Source organism: Centruroides vittatus, unplaced genomic scaffold (assembly GCF_030686945.1).
Source record: "Centruroides vittatus isolate TY-2023 unplaced genomic scaffold, ASM3068694v2 contig_2696, whole genome shotgun sequence".
In the NCBI taxonomy this organism is placed as follows: domain Eukaryota; kingdom Metazoa; phylum Arthropoda; class Arachnida; order Scorpiones; family Buthidae; genus Centruroides; species Centruroides vittatus.
Window position 1 is genome coordinate 1,221,576 of NW_027121716.1, and position 23,171 is coordinate 1,244,746.

At 32.0% G+C, this 23,171-nt stretch overlaps 1 protein-coding gene across 1 annotated transcript; it reads right to left on the reverse strand.

Moving 5' to 3' along the window:
- Positions 1-1,149: 1,149 nt before the first annotated feature.
- On the reverse strand, positions 1,150-21,719 carry LOC136971742 (putative leucine-rich repeat-containing protein DDB_G0290503). The gene is made up of 9 exons (XM_067266241.1): positions 21,637-21,719; positions 6,581-6,611; positions 4,846-6,460; positions 3,069-3,152; positions 2,892-3,002; positions 2,669-2,777; positions 2,440-2,543; positions 2,165-2,233; positions 1,150-1,336 (listed from the first exon to the last, which is right to left on the reverse strand). The coding sequence occupies exons 2-9, from the start codon at positions 6,592-6,594 to the stop codon at positions 1,226-1,228; spliced, it is 2,217 nt and encodes a 738-aa protein (XP_067122342.1). The 5' UTR covers positions 6,595-6,611; positions 21,637-21,719; the 3' UTR covers positions 1,150-1,225.
- Positions 21,720-23,171: the final 1,452 nt, after the last annotated feature.

Sequence of the window (23,171 nt, forward strand, 5' to 3'; positions counted from 1 at the left end):
TCTTTAGGAAATCTAATAATACCCAAGATGCAATAAAAAAGTTTAAAAACAATTAATTTAACTTTTTATTTAATGATAATTTTTAATAATAAATGATATATTTCCCAATTTTCCCTTTGAGAACATAAATTTCCTTGTAAATACTTCTTCCCCTTTTCCCAGTTGACTGGAGCTTTTCAAATCTGGCAATCTTGTCTTCAGCACATCTGGTTTAATTTGCCACAAGAAAAGTAGACTAGATCTCAAATGTGTTTGAATGTTTCGTTTTGTAAATAAAAATCTGTAGTTGGTGAAAATGAGAACAATCATTCATTAATCTATTGTAGTTAAGAAAACAGTACTAAGTTAAAAAGAAGGTACTTTAAAACAAAATCAAAATTTTGAAATTTAATTTCTTAGAATTTACTAAGTCATTTTTCTTTTACTTTATCAATTTACTAATACATAGAAATAAAATCAACAAATTAAATAAAGTTAAGTTATATAAGGTAATTAAGTTCACTAAGTATTCAAGCTCTGATTGATATTCAAATTCAATATTTGAATTCCAGAAAAGTAATATTTGCATCTCTAAGTTTGTCATAATTTTGGAAAATCTTGGAAATAATCTCCCATCTCCCATATGATGATGACCTCAATTATTGTAGCGTTTTTCCTAGTAACATTAATTGCAATAACTAGGTTTCCATTTAAACTATAAATTTTCGTATTTTTTATAGAAAAAATTTCTAATATAATAATTCAACTAAAACTAATGTTAAATTAGAATTACCTAAAATTTGACAGCATAATTCAATTTTTTTTAAACAATGAAAGATTACCTTAATTTTAAGATTTGTTTATTTGGAAACATTAAAAATGATATCAAAATATCTGTAAATATTGTTGTGTGTTCTATTAATTGAAAAATAAAAAAAAATAAATAAATAAAATTTTATACCAATTCAAAATTTGATTATTATTAAATAAATATTTATTTTTAAAGCATCTTTATTAATATCATATTAACATAACTGTTCAATAAAATATGGTGGAAAATGCTTACACTTTAAATGTACAAATTTTAATCTTAAATTATACAAGATTTTTTAATCTAGTAATAAGAATTTTGTTTGAAATGAAATAGTCACATTTAAAGTATTTTATTCACATAAAACGAGACTAAAATTTCATGCCAAACTAACCTTTTCCCTTTTTTTTACAGTTTCTATAATTAAGCCTAGCTTCATTTTGAACACAGGGTATTGGTATAATGAACATGCACTTCTTCTAAAGAAGTCGTGCAGGTAATGCTGGTTGGAATATCCTTGTAGCATGATGGATCATTTGTAGAGTGCTGAAAATATTTAATAGTTACTTAAAACAGATTTTATTAACTGTATAAAAATGTTAAAAATAACTGATATTACAATATTTTACAATATACAAATAATTATAAGGAAGTACAGTGGAACGTTGCTTAACAAGCACCTCTCATAATGAGTAATTCACATAATGAACAAAACAAACTGTAAAAAAATGACTTGCTTAACGAGCAACATTTTGCATAACAAGTGACAAGAAGAGGGGAAATCCTGGATTGTGGGCATGTTACATCAGTCTGTGTTTAGCACTCATTCCGCTAGCATCTTAGTGTCACTTTTGATCACACATTTTTCCAAACTTGTGTTCAGACATATTACATATAAACATCAACAACCATAGCCCATTATATAACAAACAAGTCAAACAATATGCCAAATTCTTGCACTATGTAAAGGCTATAATTAAATATTACAAATTAAATAATTTGACTAGAGGTAGGCAATTATGTTGCCATCTCATATTAAATTTAATGACAGATTCCAAATTAAATTTCAATTTTCTTTTGTTTTCTGCAAATCAAATTCGCATTCCAGGTTGGTTCATTCCGCACTAGAAGAAATGATGATGATTCATGCTCCTTAACAATGTATATTGTATAATTTTCTTTGAATAAACATTATATGTAAAATATTTGAGTATTTTTTTTCGGAATGGAACGCATTATCATATTTTACATTAATTTGTATGGAAAAAATTGTTTCGCTTAACAAGTGTTTTGCATTACAAGTAAGATTCTGGAATAAATTATGCTCGTTAAGCGAAGTTCCACTGTATTTTTAAACAAAAAATTGAGAAATACTTCTGTAATAATGCTTTCATTAATATTGACTGGCATATTTTCAGGGTATATTATGTCATGCTTATCATGCTAAAAATACAATAATACTTATTAAACATCTAAAATACCTATAAAGATATTTCAGTTAGCACAAACTCAAATTTTAAATAAATTTAAAATTTAAATAAAAAAATAAAAAATTTAAAATAATAAATTAAACATTATTCTGAAATGATTCATTTATATTAAATCAAATACTTATTAGAAAAGTTTAAATTTTGAATTACACAACATACTTTTACTAAAATAGGTTTAGCTGTTAAAGTAGAAGTTCTTGAAGGACTAGAATTTAATGATTTATCTGTCGTTAGATGTTGTGCCCATTGCAGACTTTTGTTTCCTGATGTAGAAAATGAAAACATTTTAAATATTCAAAACTTAAAAGAACAAATTTGATAGAATGTTAACAAAAATCAACAAAATTTTTCTTTTCTAATTAAAATTTTGAACAAAAGGAATACTGACCCTTATGTCTGATAATGGTCGGCCTAAAGAGGCTAGGAAAATACTGCATCTTCACTTTACTGTTCTCAACAGTGTGTTTTTGTGTCAGCCGATCCCATTCCCTTTGTTTCTATTATACAGTACACGAAAATAAAATCATAATTTAAAACATAAATCACATCAAAATTTCTGAAAAATAAAATAGCAATTGATTGTTTTTAAAGGAAAAAATAATAATACTTACTAAGTTTGTAAGATTTTTAGTGTAGTGAACAGATGGTAAGAGAGAACAATTCTTTAAAGATTTAGGTGTATTTACTTTATTTTCTTTTGTTTCCTCATTTAATCTATTACTCTGAAAGAGTTAATTTTAAAAATATAACATATTATGGATAATTTTTTAAAACAAAGATAGAAATACCTCTGTTAAGGGTGTTCTCATTCTTAGTTCTCTTTTTGGATGAACAGTCTGTATAAGAGGAGGAGGTGGATTTTCTGCAAGATTCTATAAAGATTATAATAGAAATTACATTAAAAATGATATGAAAGTTACTTAAATCAAAAATTTAAATAATAATAACTCCTCAAAAAACACCGGACTACAAATAAAACTTCCAGTTGAAGTCATCGCGGTATTGAAGTCAGGGAAATCATCCCTGACTTCAATACCGCGAAACTACTGGCCACCACGATTCATGCTGATCAAATTAGATGGTTAGAACAAATGGAAATTTGCAAGGCCTTCCAATTCTCGCAGCCAATAAATGCAAAAGACGAGATGAAGTTATCGATGGCTTGGCAGGCCCTACTGCAAAAAGACGGGACGGAATGAATGAATAGAAAGTTTTTAATGAAGAAATGGAGGAGCGGTTTTATGAAATTGGTTAATTTGGAAATGTGTGGAATTGACGTAGAAATGATGGCAGGATCGTTTTTAGAGGAATTGTGGAGAAGTGGTAACTGGCATAGGATTAGTTATTTGATTAAAGCTTTATGGATTTGGAAGTTCTACGGAAGATATTTGAACGATTTGAATCTGACTTGTTCGATTTTTCGATTTGTTCGGTTGGCACGTGCGTAGCGGAAATCAGAGTTCGATTGTTCGAAAATCGTTTAAGAAGACATGAAGGCTTGAGGAAGGTCACAGTGGAGTGTCCGAAAACGTTTGCCATGCAAATATAATTGGTTTGCACCAGTTATTAGGTTTTGACTGGAAGTTTTATTTAAATAATAGTACAATAAAGGGATTTTTGAACGTACAAAACTGATTTTTAAACAAATAATCAACATTAATAATATATATATGCTTTACAATAACAATAAATTCAGAAATGTTTCAGTCTATATACAATCAGAGATTCTAAATTTGGAAAAATACAAAGTTTTGCCAATTTTGTCTTGAATGGATTAAGCCAATTTTGACCTATCTCGTGTTTAAAGAGCTAATAATGGCAACTGCCGAGATAAAGAGAGGCTCAAAATGCACTTTGCCAAAAATGACTGCTGTCAATCAAAGAGTTGTTATAAAATGATTTTATAGGTCTAGTATTGATGAACTGAAGTGCCAATCTAATGTCTAGTACTGTTCCACAGCACAGCTATTGAAATTTTATTTTGTTTGAAAGATAAATATTTATTAATTTTCTATTATTAAATCGTAACTACGAAACACTTGAAACTGGATATAAATAAGTAAAAATAAAGATACAAGTGCTTCTGATAGAAGCAGTCTTATACACCCAATTAGAGACTGGACCAATCTGAAACATCTGGCAAAACTTGAAATTTATAAACTACTATTTGGAACACTGAAATAAATTAGAAATCCTAAGATGTTCTGTAAAGCACACATGTCCTTCTTTGAAATACACCTATAACTAAATCTTAAGTTTAAAATTTTTGTAATATCTTTCTGATCTCCTTGTTGATGTCCATGCTTTCCACCAATGAAATAATTATTCTATTTTGTTTAAACTTATGTTTGTATGTTCAACTGCTAAATCTATGTTCAAATTCTAAATCATCATTGTAATTTAGAATCATTGAAAATGTTTTTTTTTTTTTATTTAGTAAATTAGCTTATTTGCTGGATATTACTGGTGTTGTATCTTTAGTTTTATTAAATCATAACTTGTTTTCTCAGTACAGTATTAAAAACTATTTTATAAATATAATTATTTTGAAATAATTTTACTTACTTTTGCAATGGTACTGGTGACATTTTGGCATCTCCTAGATTTTCTCAATGGCAGAATCTGTTTGAATGGTTCCTGAGTCTGATGAGGTGTAAGTGGCAATCTAGAAATATTGCTAACTGGAATTCTAGAACCTTGACGTTTCTTCTCAGAATTGCAAGGTCCTCGTCCTGCTTTATTTTTGTTTCTTGACTCCCTATTATTCAAAATAGGGATTTTAGGATTTTTATTTTCATCTTGTTTTCTTACACATTTTTGACAATAATTAGACAATTTCATTTTGACATCCTGAACAAAATTCCCACATTCATTACAAAATTTTCCAATTTCATTTCTTGTACGTGATCTCAGAAAATATGTATTTTCTGAATGAGGTTTTTGATGCTTAGAATGCTCTCTGTTTTCTATTTTATGATAATTCAGTTTAATTGAGTCCCTTCTCTTTTCATGATGAATAGGTCTATTTATGCATGGTACATTCTTCATTATACAGCTTTTCTCATTCAAACAGTTTTCATTTTTAGACTGGAGGTTTCCTTGAAGATCGAGAGCCTCTAAAGAATTCTGATTTTTTTGCACAGGCTTCTGTACTATAGACATAACATCTAGAGCTTCAATTAATGTACTTAATCTAGGCTTTATTTTTACATCTTTTTCATAATTTTCGTCAGATATAGTCTTAATTATCACACATTGTTTCTCTGTCACAGCTTTACTCTGATTTGTTTTCTCATAGGATTTTAATGGCTGATCATTCTTCATACTTGATAATTTGGAAGCAGAAAAATCCACAGAATTACTCTCTGTCTTGTTCTTAGTTTCACCACAATCAGAATTAGATAGTTTTTGCCTATTTTTGATGTTATTGTTTTCAGATACAACACAAATTTTATTAACTTCATTCAACATTGCATAATCATTGATAATGTTTTCAGAATTCTTAGATTCAGAAATAAATGTTGATTCATTCTCATCTAAAACTGGTTCACGTGAAATAGTAATCTCAGGAAATAACGGTCTACTTCTTCTCAAAGAGTATTTTAAAAGAGAAGAAATAGTAAGTGAATTTGGGTCCAGAGATGATTTCATTAAGGATTCGTTATCACTTTCTGAGAAAGTTTCTTTTTTCTTTTGGTCAAAACTTGATGATTTAAGCTCTCTATTATCAAAGTCGATTGAAAAACTATCTGTATTATAAATTGCAGTAGAACACTGCAATGATGAATCATCAACATTAGAAATAAATCCACTATCTGTGTTAATAAAATTCAATGTATTTTGAAAATTTTGTGACTCATCTCTAAAAGACGGAAAAAGATCCTTGCTAGCATCACTGATGCAAGTATTTTCTAAAACTGAAAATTCACTACAGTTATTTTTTAAGTGAGATTTCATACTTGATACTTTATTTTCATGGATCAAATCAATACTATTTGCTCTATAAATTTCTGAAATTTCTTTACTGTCAGTTTCAGCATTTGCTTCACTTTTGATAATCAATTCCTGCTTCTCTGGAATTTCAGCTGAAAATTTTTCTCCAGGTAATTGTGTAGCTGTATGAAATTCATCTCGTTCGTCATCATTCATCATAACACCTTGTTTACCTATTTTAGGAAACCTATAAAACAAAATATATCATTATAAATTATTATATTCAAATAAAATTTATAAATTCTATTTAACTATAAATTAATAATAAGCCAATTATAATATATTTTCATTCTAAAATTAATCTTACCTTTCGTCTTCCATTTTCTTCTTTCATCAATCTATATTAAAATATAATCTAATTAATATAAGTTCAAAATTATTAATTACATATAATATGAATTGTCCAGAATTTTGGGTGCCGCACCCACTCAAAAACACTTTGAGTGTTTTTGAAAAAGGCAGAGTGTAAAAAGACAAACTGTATCTTTAGTGCAGTAGATCCACTCATTGCCAAATTGTTTAGCACTCAAATGTACCCAAAACACAAACCTGTCCCCAAAACAGTGACTAGCACCCACACTATATATTTTGCATCCAGTTTCCATCTTTTTTTACATTTTCAAAGAATATGTTGACAATTATCTCTTTTTTTGGTAGTTTTTATTCATTCACTTGAGGGGGGAAACAATTTCTTTAAACTGGACCACGTATGCTGAGGAAAAAAATATAATAATTACCTTACTGTCTTCTTTTGCTGAGAGAAAAAGGGGGAAAAAGGAATTTTCTGGACTAAACAACTAAACTTTAGGGTTGTTCTAAGAATGTAAACAGATTCACTGAAAATCTGCAACACGTGTTTTCTTTTCTAAGAAAAGAACAATCTAGAAAATTCTGTACTGATGTCTCCTTACCCTGACTTGTGAGTGCAACAGTTCCAGTTTCCTTTGTTTTAGTCAGTGACATTAGAAAATGGCAGAATTGTCTGCATCTAAACTGAACATTTTAGCAAATAAGTTTAAAAAAGAAGGTGTATGCACAGATGGAAAAGTTCTTCGCTGTTCCATTTGCAATTATGTGAGTGTGGTTGATGTGAAACATGAAGAAATGAAAATCAGATGACACGCGAGTTCAGAAAAGCTTAGCGACAGCAAACAGAAAGGAAAAAATTTTGAGCAGTCATTTATAGGGGCCACATTTCAAAAAGGAAAAGAATCTCAGAAGGCAATAAACCTCAGAATACATTTTATGCAGATTTAATGATCACTCTTCTGCAGGCAAATGTATCCTTATATAAGGTAAACAATCCAACCTTTAAGTCATTTCTCGAGAAATATATGGGAAAGCTTGTCCCCAACAAGAGCATGCTTAGAAAAAACTACATCAAACCAGTTTATGATCAAACTACAGTAGAACCCCTCTAATCTGTCACCTTTGGGACTGGGGATAGGGTTGAACGCAAAAAAGGTCGGATTATCAGAAAAAAGTAAAATAAACAATCTTTCAATTCAAGAATGACTATATTGTTCTCTACAGTAAAAACATTGCAATAAATCACACAAAAGCTGTTATTATTAATGAAAAAGAGCAATACTGTATGTATTTACTACATACTGTACATACAGTACTGTAAAAACTGAAGGTAGCCTATAGTAAAAAATTACTTAGAAAAAAAGTCAGTTATAGATTTTTGTTTAGCAGATGAAATTCTAGACTTAGCTGCAGTGTTCCTCCATTTCTTGATCCACAAAATGTCCGTAGGTGTTGAGGTTCAGTTCTGCTCGATGTACTGAAGGGCAATATCAAAAGCGTTCTTGGCATCGGAGTGTGAAATCTGGGTAGGAGGTTCCTCATCATCACCATCTGAGTCCTCGTTCACAGTTTCTTCACTATTATTTTCCAAAACAGCGGCAATAATCTGGTTGTCATTGAGCTCTTCACTGATTTCAGTCTTTGTCACATTGGGCAATCCACTCCTCAACTTCACTGGCAGGGACATTCACTTGTACAGTTTGTAGATCTTTAACGATTTCCTGCATGTCGTTGTTTTGCTCGTCTTCGATCTGGTCACTTTCGGTCATAACTTCTGGCCAAAGTTTACACCAAGATTTTCTCAGCGTGTCAGATTTCAGTTCCTCCCATGACTCAGCAATCGTATAGATAGCATCTTTGATGTTGAGCGATTTCATAGCATCAGATATGTTACAACCTTCTTCAGACTTTTCTAAAATTGAGTTAATGTACTTTTTGCAATAGCGCTTTTTTAATCATTCTATCACTCCCTGATCCATTAGATAAGTGATGTGACATTTGGTAGAAGGAAGATAGCTTTTATGTGCCCTTTCACTAAATCCTTCTCAGATGGATGTGATGGTGCATTATCCAACAGCAATACAGCACGAACGGAAAGCTTTTTTTGTTTCAAGTCTTTTTCAACAGATGGAACGAACTCATCGAAAAACCAAGATTTGAAAAGATGGCAGTCCATCCAAGAAGATTTTTGATTGCGGTAATAAACCGGCAAGGAAGATAAGTTTGTTTTTGAATGCCCTAGGCTTCTTAGTTTTGCCAATAATGAACAGGGGAAGCTTGTGCGTACCATTAGCATTGCTGCAAGGAGCAACAGTTAGTCTATCTTTTATAAGTTTCATTCCTGCAACGGTTTCATTTGATGCAGTGAGAATTTTGTTTGGCAGCATTTTATAGTTTAGGCCTGTCTCATCTATGTTATAGACTTGGCAAAGTAACAGTTCATTTTCTTCGACAATTTCTTGAAACTTCGCAGAAAACTCCTTAGCCACCTCGGCATCAGCAAATAGTTTTTCACCAGAAATTGAAACAAACCGGACGCCATGATGGGTTTTCCAGTGATCAATCCAGCCTTCACTAGCTGCAAACTCACTTCCGGCTTCTACTTTTTTGTGCAAAGCTATTACCTTTTCTTTTATAATGAATGGGCTCAGATATCGGGGTTCCCTTCTTTCTTGGCAGAACCACATCCACAATGTGTCGTCAAGCAGTTCAAGTTTAGGCTTTCTCAACGTTTTCCAATTCTTAAGAGCATTTTAGCTACCTATTATCACTGTGTATGATTCAATGTCTTTCCAATTTTTTCTCCAATCTTTTATTGTTGTAACGCCTACATTGAGTTCCTTGGCAATTTTTTGGAGTGATTCCCCTTTGTCCAGTCTTTGTAGCACTGCTAATTTTTCATTTAATGAAAGAGTAATGTGTTTACGTTTCACTCTTGACATGTTGAAAAAACACACAAAACTGTACACGTACACACAATGTAAAACATATACTGTAACGAACACAGAAGAACGCGACGGGCGGTGAGTCACCAATGAATCAGGACAAGTTTCTCGACTCTGACCACAGTCAGATTAACCAGAGCAACGAACTAGCCAAGGGCAGACTAGAGGGGTTCTACTGTACATCTAAAATCCTGGACGTTGTCGGTGACAATCCTGTAGTGTTCATACTAGACAAAGCAACGGATGCCACAAAACGGTACATACCGGACATTCTTGTTACACCTCTGACCGGATGCTATGTACAACCAATGTTGTTCAAAATGTACCAACTTGAAAAAATGAACTCAACTACAGTGTTTCAAGCTTTCAATGTTTACATCAAGTTGTGGCCAAATGGTGTCCAGTACGAAAAGATTTGGCTTGTCGTTACAGATCAAGCATCTTACATGTTGTCTGCATTCTCAAATTTGAAGTGCATCTACAACAATCTAAAGTATGTGACTGTCTTGTCCATGCCCTACACCAAGTATGCAAACATATTCATATAGACTATAGCAAGGCCAACAAAACAGAAAATGGTTCTTCTCAAGTTTCCTAGTCAGAAGCACTTGTATCAAGACATAACTGAACTGCCATTACCATCCACTCCAGTGGTCACCCATCGGGGGTCTTGGATAAACAGTGTGGTATTCTACTGCAAGAACTTCAAGAAAATCAATGCATTTATCAATGAACTTCCTCTTGGCAATTCTGCAGCCATCAACAGTGTAAGAAACTGGTTGCTAATCCCAGGGCCGGATTTACCAATCCGGGGGCCCTGGGCACAAATTCGGTGGGGGCCCTCTTTAAGAGTAGGCAAATTTGATGATTTAGAAAATTTACACAAAATACTCTACTTTCAACTAGATTTCAACTAGGAAGTTGTAAATTTCATTTAAAAATAAGGTTATTGTAAACATACTTATATTTTATTGTGTAAAACTAATTATTTTAATTTAATTGGAAAATATCTATGTAAAATTTTTTCCCGAAATTTTCCGATGGTTCATAGGTTTTTTATCGGGTTTGGTTTTCTTTGCCTGTGGCCCTCATGACTAGGTCACACTAGACTGTCGCAGTAATAAAAAAAAAAATTATGTTTATACATAGTTTTGTGGGGGCCCTGGGCACCAGCCCCAAATGTCCCTATGTAAATCCGGCCCTGGCTAATCCAGCAGTGACCACAGAGCTCTACTCTGTGCATTCGTACAAGTTATTGGTGGATAAATTCAACAAGCCAGAAAGACTTGGAATTGAAATGAGGGACCAATGGAATGTAAGTCAGGTAGTTGATGTACTGGATGGTTTTGCCCTAGACAAACTCAGATCTAGTTTATCAAAAAAGTCTGATTTGAAAAATATTTTGGATTGCACTGAACTAGAATTCCGAGTAAAAATGAAACATGCCCCCTTAGTCTCGGTCAATGTATAAAGATCTTTTTCCCTATATAAAGACATTTTATCCTCCAAACGAGAAAACTTCACTTTTAAGAACATTGAAATGGTTACTGTTTAAATTATGGTCTTGCATATAAAATAATAGTCTTCTAATCAGAAATACTGGAGAGGAGCAAATCATAGTCCTGAAAGTGGATAAAAACAAGTCTCTCGTTCTATTAAAGGAAGCTTCCTACAGATCACTCATGCAACAGTACATCATTGACATTGACTGTGAACCTATCAATGGCAACTGCATAAACAAGCTACACTCTCGAGTATCAAGATTCACACACACTTCCTTGGCCAAGAAATGGAAGTTAAACAGTGTGGTGGTTGCCTTTCCAGACACTCCAAGGTTGTTTGCATTTGCCAAAACGCATAAACCAACCCCTTCACTTAGACCAATTCTTGATAAAGCTAGGTCCCCAACAAGGCTACTCAAGAAGGGCTATTCACAATATCGCCTCTGACTGTTTGAAAGGTTACATGATTTCTATCAACAAATCCATTAATTTGGTTGATATTTTACGGCAAGTTGAGGTAGGTAGCGATCCCCACATCACAGGTTTTCATCTCGTATCCCTTTTCCCTTCGATTCATCTGCAACCATGCTTCTGCACATTTAGAAACCTTCTTCTTAGCGAGAAGGGAGCACTGTAAGCAGATTTTGGAGCTTGCACATCTCATGTGCTACACCTTGGATTTTCAGTTTATTAACACCTCTTACAAAAACGGGGCATACTCATAGGCAGCCCCCTATCAGGGGATCTTTGCGAGTTGGTGGTGCGACAGTTAGAAGACAGAGTATTACCCAATTTTTTAACGAACATCGTTGTTTACAAAAGATATGTTGATGACCTGTTTATCTTTTGGAAGACTAAACCAAACATCAATGAGTTTTATTGTGCATGAATAACAATGCGTACGGTCTTACCCTTATACTAGATCAATTTAGTAACTCTAACGCCCATTTCTTAGATGTCAACATGCATCTCATTGGGGCAAAATAGAAATGAGCATTTATTACAAACTGGGCCACGTTCCACTATTTATCCCTGCAAACTTGTCCTCTGCTATGCACATACATTATTGCTTCTACAACTTTTTACTTAGTTATTTTTCTAATTAACAGCTATAATTTTGCCAATATAATTGCCAAATTATTAAACCTAAATATAAAATGTTTTATTAAATTAAAGAAGTTTATTTTGTTATTAATCCACAACCATAAATCTACATGGCTTTGAAAAAAGTAAAAAGCCATTATTTATTTATTATTCATCAACAAATCCTGTATAATCCATGTACAAAGGTATATATTTATTAAATTTATCCCATAAATTTCCTGAACTTCATAAAATATTAATAAACTGGAAAACAGATCAAAAATTTTGTTACGCAATCAAAATTATGAAAATTAAAAATGACAAATAATTTTAATTTTAATGTTATTATTTATCATTGTTTTTACTTTGTAAATTTTTGGGGAAATTTTGTATATGCATGGGAGAAATTTTGGGTCCTTAAAATATTCTGCATTCCTTTTCATAAGTTGTGTTGCATCAAGCTGTCTGCAGACAGCTACACTTAGTCAAGCACATTGTCAGAAAAAAATTAACAAGGCAGTCAAGAAGGCAAATTTCCTGACTTTCCATGACTTTTTCTGAACACTAATGAAAATTTCATTTTTCACAACTTTCCAGGTCTGTAGGAATGCTGTATATAAATAATTACATTCATTAACTTGCTTTATATCAACAATTTCATTTCAAATAAATATAAACTTGAAATAAAATTAAATTTGAAAACAACTTTTTCTCCATTATCAATTACTATTTTCTCCTATTGTGAAAACCAGAAATATATACAGTAATACCCCGAACTTACGCGATAGGTGGGACCGAGCGATAACCGCGTAAGTCGAGGTATAACTTCGCATATAAATACATACAAATTATTTTTAATTGGGGCCGGAGACTAAAGAAAACAATAATTTAGAAAAAAATGTTTAATACATTCTTAGATAATACATATGTATAACAAATTATATTATTAAAATCGTAAATCAAAGTTATTTTGTTATAGAAGGCTTCCTAAAATCTAACAAATTTGTGAGGACCGAATAAAACCGGCCAGTCTGATTTAAACTTTTATTGTTCGAATCCCCTCGGGAGATAACAATCAAAAGTCAAAGGATGTGCAGCCTTCTGCCGTCAAACCCGCTTCCCTCCACTCCGGATCCGACCTCTGAGTCACGGAGATCGACTCATCGTCTACCGTCATCGCAGCGGACGGGACTTGGAGTATATAAGGGGGGAAAAAGCTGAGAACAGGGTCGCTGAAGGTCCGCACAAGACACCCGACCCGTAGGATCCGTCCTGAGAAGTGAGGGCCAAGACACGAAGTCGCCGAAGCCCGTCGACGACGAGCCGCCCGCCCGATCCTCCCACTTCCCTCCACGACCGGAGAACAGCGACGATTAACCCTACGATTCCAGCTAATTCTTCGACTAATCCTAGGAAGAGGTATGATCCCCCCGCATTTGTGAACTCTCTCTCCGCGGTTAGAAACGGAACGCATTAGATCTTTTGTATCTGTTTACCGTCTAAATAAATCGTTATTTGTTTTCCTCATGGTTCCGTTCCTTCGAATATCGCCTTGAACTTATCAACGAACCCACACACTTCTTCCACTCGACCTGACAATTCATTAACCTATCCCGACGAGTCGGGATATCACAAAAAATTAGCCATCCTTGACAGTGGGGTGGGTCTTGCCGACCTATTCGCCGAAGAAAAAGGAGGTACGACTCCGTCCTACCTCCCGGCGTTTCCCACAAATTCGTCTGACGGCTCAAAGATCTTTTTTCTCCCGCAAAATTTCCTCGTAGCATGCTAATAATTTTTTTATTTCTTGTTTTGTAGAAGAAATGCGCCCTTCGTTGCAGTCTAAATTTTCTAAAATTTGTAACGTCTTTTTAATTAAACTGAGGCCTTCTGTCAAGTTTCCAACTGTCATTCGATCATCTGATTGAACTAGGTCTAAAGGATCAAGTTTTGCCAATTCACAAATTTTCATATTTGTATCGAAGTCTTTGGAAAAGTTACCATTATTAAAGATAAAGTTTTTCTTTTCTTGTTTGATGCAGAAGAATCAGTTCTACTTTGTTTGGATGACATAGTAGAGTCTCAAGTCTCTGTAGATATAACAAACACAGAAATAAATAAGACAAAATAAATTGTAGCTATGCGTCGATTCCACGCGACATGTCCGAACATGTAAGCTGAACAATAGTTTGGGGGGGGGAGTGAGTAATCAAGGGTTGCGTGACACTCAAACAAAAGACGAATCGTCGAGATTTGAAAATCGCATAACTCCGGGTTCGCGTAAGTCGGGGTAGAGTAAGTCGAGGTATTACTGTATCTCCATGTATTTTATATACATATATATATTTTGTCTTTTTTCACACTATCATTATTATATTAATATATTATTATGATTTTCTCAGAGGAAATTATTGGTTTATCATATTTTTATAGGTTTTCTATGGCTTATAAAAAGTTGAAAAATGTTCTATTACTGATCAATCAATACTTTGCAAATGAAAATCTTTTTGAAGTAAGTTGATTAGTTTGTTGTAGGCTAATCAAATAACAAATGCTACTAATACAGTAAAATTTTTAAAAATACTTTGAAAATTATCTATTACTCCAACTAAATCACTCTTAATAGACTATCAATTTTCAGTAAGATAATAAATGAGTAATAACTCATATCACAGAGATTTGATGTTTTTAGGAAATTTCTGTATTATTAAGACTTATATTTATTTTCCATTATACATGGATTTAATACATACAAATGTAGAGAAAAAGGGCACAATTTGAAATGCTTAATAAACATAAAACATTAGAAAATACAGATATTACATCAAATATGAACCAAAGAAAAGCTCATTTCCCAGAATGTTATCTACAGTTTCATCAAATATTGAATAAAACACAAAAAATTGTCTTCTGAATTAATAAAACAGTAGAATTCATAGAATCCTATTGTTTTATTAATTCAGAACATTCATAAATATAAGAGAAAAATTTAACTTTTTTTTTATTTTATTTTATTCCCAAAATATATTTTTATTTTAAACTAATTTTAGTATATTTTGTTAAATGAAACTATGAGCAAATTTATTTAAATATTATACGAAGATAAATCAAATTATTACTAGAAGAATGGATGTATTGGGTTGAGTCATAGTGAGGTCATTTTTTTAAAATAAGTTTTAATAGATCTTATTTACAAAGTGAAATAGCACCCAACAAAATTGAGAGAACTTAATTGCAATGCTCCTTGATGACAATCCAACTGACGACATCAAATTTCATGGGAAACTGAGATCTCTTATGACTGAAGCACATTCTAGCCATTCTAGGGATTTTCCTCTTGTCACCAAAACTGAACTTAAGTAGGCTGTGTTTTCTGCTGCACCTACCAAGTCTCCTGGTCCTGATGGCATTTACGCAATTATGCTGCAGAAATGCTATACTCATCTTGAGCAACTGCTTTTAAAGTTGTTTAATGGTTGTTTATATAATTCATATTTTCCATTATGTTGGAAAGTGGGAGAATTTAATCTTATTCTGAAAGGTTCAACTAGCACAGAAACCCACAAACAGTTCAGACCAATAAGTCTAACCTTGGTTGTGGGTAAGGTTTTTGAAAGGATTCTGCTGAACAGGCTCAATCTTCTTCTGGAGGCTTCTGTCCATAACTAGTTCTCTGATAAGCAATGGGGGTTTGTAAAGGAAAGATCAGCAGAGGATGCCCTGTTTAATTTGACAGAATATATCCGGAACAAACTTAATTATAGAAATACACAGCAGTTGTTTTTCTAAACATTACAGGGGCTTTCAACAATGCTTGGCATCCTAGCATCATTAATCATCTTATTAAGCTGCGCCGCTCACCTTATCTATCAGTGTGATTTGTTCTTATCAAAGGGATAGGAAGGTTCATCTGCTATCACAGGGTGTTTCTTATGAAAAGCATCTTACTAAATCCCACCCACAGGGTGGTGTACTATCTCCATTTCTGTGAATCTTATTGCAAACTCTCTTTTGTGCAATAATAGTATAAATGTTTTCATACAAACATTCACAGACGATATTGTGATAGTCTATCAGCATGAAGATCTTCAAATTGTGCAGGAGAAGCTAAGTATAGTCCTGGAGACTGTGCAAGACTGGGCACAAGAAAACAAACTTTTATTCAGCACAAACAAAACTGTTGGAATGCTCTTTACCTCTAAGTATAAGTTTTCATTCCCATCTTTCAAACTCAATAATGTGATTATTAATTGGGTCAGCACTCACAAGTACTTGAGTGTCTATCTCGACACTAAGTTAACCTACAAAAACCATCTAGATTACGTTTTGGCTCAGGTCAAACAATTTGGTAATCAACTCATGAGATGTGCAAGGTGTACCTGGGGCTTAACTTCTGCAGCTGTCTCAACTTTGATCAATGGAATTATCCAATTGCTAGTGTTTTATGCAGCTTCTTGTTGGGGTCATGTTTCCTACAAGACCTCCTATGCTTCTAAACTTCTTAATGTGCAATGTCTTTTTCTGTTGAAAAAAGTTTGTTGCTGTAGAACTGTATCTACAGATGCTCCGACAGTTTTGACAGGTGTTCTTATGGCTCCTGGCCCTGAAGACTGAGGTGCTCCAGTTTTATGTGAGGACAGGACGCACCAGCACCTTTCATGAGCGTCTCCTTTGGAGGACTGGTATCAACTTATTCCCACGTGGTGGGCTATTCACAATGGTTCTTTGCATCCAGTCGACATCAACCTGCCTGATGTGTCTCTTGATCCTATTCATATTCCTGGGCCTGCTATTCTAAGTGACGTTTACATCTTCCCGAACGGTTCTAAGTCCGAGCTTGGTGTTGGCTCAAGTGTATGTGTATATACCCAATTACATGAGAATCCTCAGCAAATTTTTAGGCTACCACTATATATCAAGCCAAATTAGCAGCAATCCATCAGGCAGTTTGGTGGAGTTTGACACTCCCTGACCAATTCAAAGTTATTTCAATTTTTAGTGACTCTAAAGCTGCTTTGACCTCTCTTATGAATATAGACTTTCGAATTAAGAATATTCAAGAAAAACTGTAAGCTTAAGTTTGAAATGTTTTAAATTCTTCCATGTCCCAGGACATGTAGGTACGATGGGCAATGAGATGGCAGATGCTGTGGCAAAAGATGTTTCTAAAGATGAAAACCTACTACTGACTTTACAGCCTTATTCTAGAAATGTCCTGACGAGGATAATTTATGACTATCTTATCTTTTTCTTTAGTCAAAGAAGTCCATGATTGGAACCAGTCATGGACTTCTTTGACTAAAGGAAATGTCACCAAGATGTTCTACCCATCAATTTATGATTTTCTCAAGAATCCAATCAAGAATTTTTTCCTATTCCTTTTCCCAGATACAAACTGGACATGGTAATTTAATTGCTATCTAGCAGCACGTAATTTGGTCAGCAGTACCTTCTGCTCATGCACAATGGTAAAGCCGAAACTGTAAAACACAATCTATGAATGTCATATCTATGATGTTGACCGCTTCAGGCTAATGCTGGAAGTTCTGTCCTTGGGATATGGTTGGCCCTGTCCAGCCCATATTGTAGTGTCCAAGGAACTGTGTGCTTATTTTGCTCTTTTTATTAAGGATATTTTTAAGAAAAAACAGTTAACTGCTTATTTGAATTCCGGTGTTAGCTAACCATATTTGATATTGTATGTGCATTGTTTATTTTTTTTACCTTTCTCTTGTCATTTTAAGTTTGTTACTATTGAATTAGTGTAATACTCACTTCAGAGTGGTGCACTGAGATAAATAAAATAAAAAAAGAAATATTTGTAAAAAATATATAAAAATTTATCATTTTGTTATTGATTCATATTTCTTAAATACTACCACATTACCACCATATTTAAACATGGCACTTGTATTCTTTGTTTGAAATTCTGTGTTGGGCTTTTGCCACAAATATTGTCTTCCAACAGAACCAGATATATTATCATTAAATAACATGCACTTTCAAGTCTTCCAATTTCCCTACATATAAATGCAAATTCTGAAGCTTCTATTGATTTAAAAAAATCAATGGTTTCAGTCCGTCAGTGCAAAGACATCCTGAACAAACTTTCTAATAAATGTTTACAACCAGTAATGTTTTCTGCATGTCTCCAGCAAAGTTTTCCTCAATACCAATTCTGGGTATGGAAGAAGGACCTAGACTGGACTTTATAATCTTCACAGATGAATCCAAACAGAAACAAAAGACGAGGCAGCTTTTGTTATTTCTAATGGACAACAATTTTATCCACTTCAAACTGAACATTATGCCATATATCAAGCAGTTCACCGGATTAGCAAAATGGGGTTAATGAAATTCCATTTACTGCCATCAAAAACACTACCTTCCTTACAGCATTCATCTCTGGCAGAGACAGTGGGATCATTGTTCTACAGGCAGGATAATATACTCTTTTTTTCCATGCATCCAAAGAAGATTAAACATAGACTTCTTCAAAACCAGCCATTCTCTCTCACAGGCCGTCTCGGGACATGGGAACTTCAAGGTAGATCTTCATAGGTTCTCACACAGGGACGCCCTATTCTGCAGGTGTGATGGGACATCTATCCAAGACCCACATCACATATACCAATGCAGCAAGTTTCAACAGCAACATGAATTATTAATACAGAGTTATCCCACAGGGATTTAATTGGCCGTCCTCCAGACATCTTTTTTCAACAGTCTCAAGAACTTTATCAACTCAACTTGAGCACTAATATCAGATGTTCAATGTACCTCATGTCTCTTTTGGATAATCTATCATACGAAGAAAAATTTTATTCTGTGTTAATTGTCATATGGAAGTTTGAGGTATTGTAAATATTTTCAATATATGTTTTTAGTTAATAACTTTTATTTAAAAATTTCTTATGTATTCGCAATCTACTTTTATGATAAGTATTATTTATTCTAAATAGAAACCTCAAAGTTCAAGGAACTGGAAATACGAGGTACTTCATATATGTTTTATTTAGATAATGTGTATTTATTTCAGTAACCTATCTTTATGTTAAATATTGAATTCTGTATATGAAAACCTCAAAGTTTGAGAGATTGTAAATATTTTATATATCTTTATTTAATCATTTGTATTAACTTTAGCAATCTACATTATATATTAAGTGTAATGTTCTGTAAATAGAAACCTCAAAGTTCAAGGGATTGTAAATACTCTGTATACATGTTTTATTTAATAATTTAATTTTAAATTGGACCATCTACCTTTTATGTCAAACATTATTTACTGTATATGGAAACCTCAAGTTAGAGGCAATGCAAATATTTTGTATATATGTTTTCATTTTATGATCTGTATTTTGTTTTCTCTCAATAAATGCAGCTAGAGGCCCATGCGCCTTCCTTTTTCATCCCATTTCCTATTCTACTTTATAACATCCAATCTTCACCTTTATCTTCTTCAACAACTTTATTCTTCATTTTCACCCCAGATATTACCACTGAGTAATCCTGATTCATCCCCTACGTACACTAAAGTGGCCTAAAGTCTGACAGTACATCCATGATTAACCCTTCTTAAAACCTTCAGCATTTTTTTTGTACTAACCTTTTTATTTTCAGATGTAATTGTTTCTGCTGCTATTTACTTTTGAGTTTATTTTTACTTTATAATTTTTTCTTATATGTTCATGATCCTGATCAAGACTTTCAGAGTACATTGTCTGTTGCTTTAAAATTATCAATTACCCTTTGCCTTGGAATAGGCATTTCCAATAATGTTTCCTATCTCATGAAGTATAATTATTAATTGATGCATATTTAGTGACAATTCACATCCAAATTTCAGAGTATCAATATTTTCTTCACATGATATTGTAAATTTAGCAAAAACAAAAAGTCACAAGATGGACCTAATTTTTATAATGCATAATGGCTGGTGATAGACAAATTTGAACTTTTAAGAAATATTGAAGTATTAAGGCGAGAATTTGAGAAAGAATCTACTTGTATGCAGATGTTTTTGGCACACATTTTGTAAGCAGGTTTGTTTTATGTTTTATCATGTTTAGATACAATGCTCATTGCTTTAAAAAGTTTATATATTCATAAACAACATATCAAGCAATTTATTAAACACAAAAAAATGGAACTAACAATATCAAAATCTTCTGGGGCATTTTAAAAAACTCTTAACAGCTGTATGCAGACTTTTTTGAGTCACTGCTAGAAACATCACACAAATCAATTCGTTAATTGCTTCAAATAAATTTTATAATAATTCAGTGCCTAAAACTGTATCAAAACTATTATATTTCATCATAAATTCATTATATTACTGACATGAAACTAATTAGTAAAATAAAGTCATAAAATTTACAAAGCTTTATGTTCCTGGACTAATGATCTAATGATTTATGTTTTGTCATCTAGGGTTAATAATCTATGAAGGTAAAGGTTAAAAATAGCATGGATATTCAATTATATAGTAAAAAAAATATAAATTATCAATAACTCTACTCCTTACATAGTTTCCCAGCAATATTTTAATTAAAGTAAACGTCTTCAACCCCGTTCAGAGGTCTACCTTGGATTAAAAATGTATGAATTACAAATTAAAGAAAAGAAAAAACTGAGTTATAACCATAACCCTTATTTCAAGTTTACAACATTCGAATGTTGTTCACGTTTAGAACGTTCGAAAAGTCGTTTTCGAATGTTGTAAATTTGAAATAAGCTGTTATAACTCAGTTTCTTGTTTAAAATGTAGTCAAACAGCCATTTTATCGTAAATACAACGGATATGAATTGACAACAGAACAAAAAACAAAACTGCATGTAATTTGAATCATAGAATGAACATATTAATCATCAAACGGCAATGCCTTTATGAGTATAACGTATTCACGTAAATTTAAAAACAAAAAATAATTTACAAAAAATAAACTAAGATGTCACTTACTCGTAACGTAATTTCAAATTCAACGTGTTTAAAAAAGCCGCCTAAAGGCAACCGCGCACCCTGACGGGCAAAAGTTGAATGTTTAGAATTATTAATTTTTAAATAATTATTATTTATTATATTAATTTAAAATCATCGCAATATAATTTTATAATAAAATATTTTAGCAATAATATATAATAATTATGTTCATGCGCGTAAATCACCTAACGTATCGCGTTAAATTAAAAGGAAAACGATTAAATCGGAACGTGGGTCTTTACTTAATTCAAATAACGTAACGATAAACGATAATATGAATATTATCTGGAATTTTTACGTGATGTAGTATCATTAGTATCTTTATTGCCGCATTGTATTACACTTCGCATAGGCGTTAACGCACACACGAGACAATGTTAAGTGCTATTTAATATAGGCTAACGTATAATTCGCCGAATGTTTTCTTATACTCGAGTATTCTTACATAATTAAGTACAGTACATAATAGATAATAATCGATAATTATTCGAATTATGCCTTATAAATTAAATTTCCTTAATTTAAGACAATTCCCGATTACCTTGACCTCCTAATGTGGAATCTTCCCACACAAGCACGCACATTTTATAGGGATAATTGTTCGTTTAAAATTCTGATAGTTTGCGTTGTCCCTGACTTTCAATTTATATAAATATTTTTTTAAATATGCAACTTTTTTCGCATGATTACGAAGCGAAAATACACGACACACCTAAAATTTACTTATCGTCAGTTGGAAATCTAGGTCTGTAACAATACAGCATATCTCGTTCGTGGCGAACCAGTTGGGTGAACAGCAAATTGTCAAGGTTCAAAGGTGTAAGGCTATTATGGTCTTATTACAAACCCGAATAAAATTTTAGATAATTTGATATAAAGTCAGTTTCCATATAAATGAAATTATATTTTTATGCTAGGATTTAAAAAAAACCCATCTAACTGTATGTCTTATCTGATTAAAATAAAAAAGTAAGTCAATGAATGTCTATATTTTGATTAATAAAAGTAGATACGGTATGGATAGGATATTTTAAAAATGTGACAAATACATGAAGAATTCGGATAAAATTCAAATGTAGGTTAATAATTATTCTCATTCTTTTTTTAAATTGTTTTTATTCGTATACATTTACAAAATAGCAAACTCGAGTTGAAAGAATATAATTTATAATTACAGATTTAACAGTTTATATTACACTAGATAAAATGTAAGCTATATGTTTATTCATTAAAGCATTTTATTTTTATGATGTTTATCTCTTTGTTTTTAATAATAAAAATTTAATTATTTTTACAAATATATTTGTATTTAATTTATTTTACATAAAAAATATTACATATACAATGATAAAAGGATGAAAAAACTTTCGACATCAATTATAATGATAAATAAAAATTTTATCGCTAAATTACATAAGTTAAGCGCTTATAAACGCGATTACTGAGTAACAAAATAAAATTTATATAAAACGATAGCAAATATTAAAAGTTACAGCTTCAGTATATTTAAAGCAGAAATTTCCTATAAAAATTTAATAATATTTTTAATTAAATAATTTGAATATTATTATTTTGCTGTACGTAACGTGATACACTAATACATCTAGAATTCCAAAAAGTATTTAATGATGTTATTGAATAAAACATTCTCAGAAAGTTTTATTGTATTTTTACTATTATTATGTTTTGCATAAAGTATTTATTATATAAACGTATTTTTAATGTGAGAATATAAAGCTATCGATTAATTTTCGTTAGAATTTTTGAGCGTTTCTATAAAATTAAAAATTAAATCATTCATGTATACACACACACACATATACATAGACCTACATATATATATATACACACACATGTATAAATATGTTGCCTGATCCTGAAATGTAGTAGTTAAAATTTAATTTTTATAAAACATTTTATATTTTTGTTTTTGTTTAAAATATGTTAATTTCGTATGAATTCACGTAAACGTAAGGTATATATAAATTTTCGAGTGACAAGCAAAGGTTTAGAGGAAAAAATCTTGTGCAAGTTCCGCATCAAGCCTACAGATGGTACAGCTGTATAAAAGGCGAT

Excerpts from the sequence above, each read along its gene's own strand:
- LOC136971742 (XM_067266241.1), bottom strand. Across the intron at positions 3,153-4,845 it reads TCACCAGTACCATTGCAAAA|AATCTTGCAGAAAATCCACC; the intron begins GTAAGTAAAATT and ends TAATCTTTATAG. Across the intron at positions 3,003-3,068 it reads TGAGAACACCCTTAACAGAG|AGTAATAGATTAAATGAGGA; the intron begins GTATTTCTATCT and ends TAACTCTTTCAG.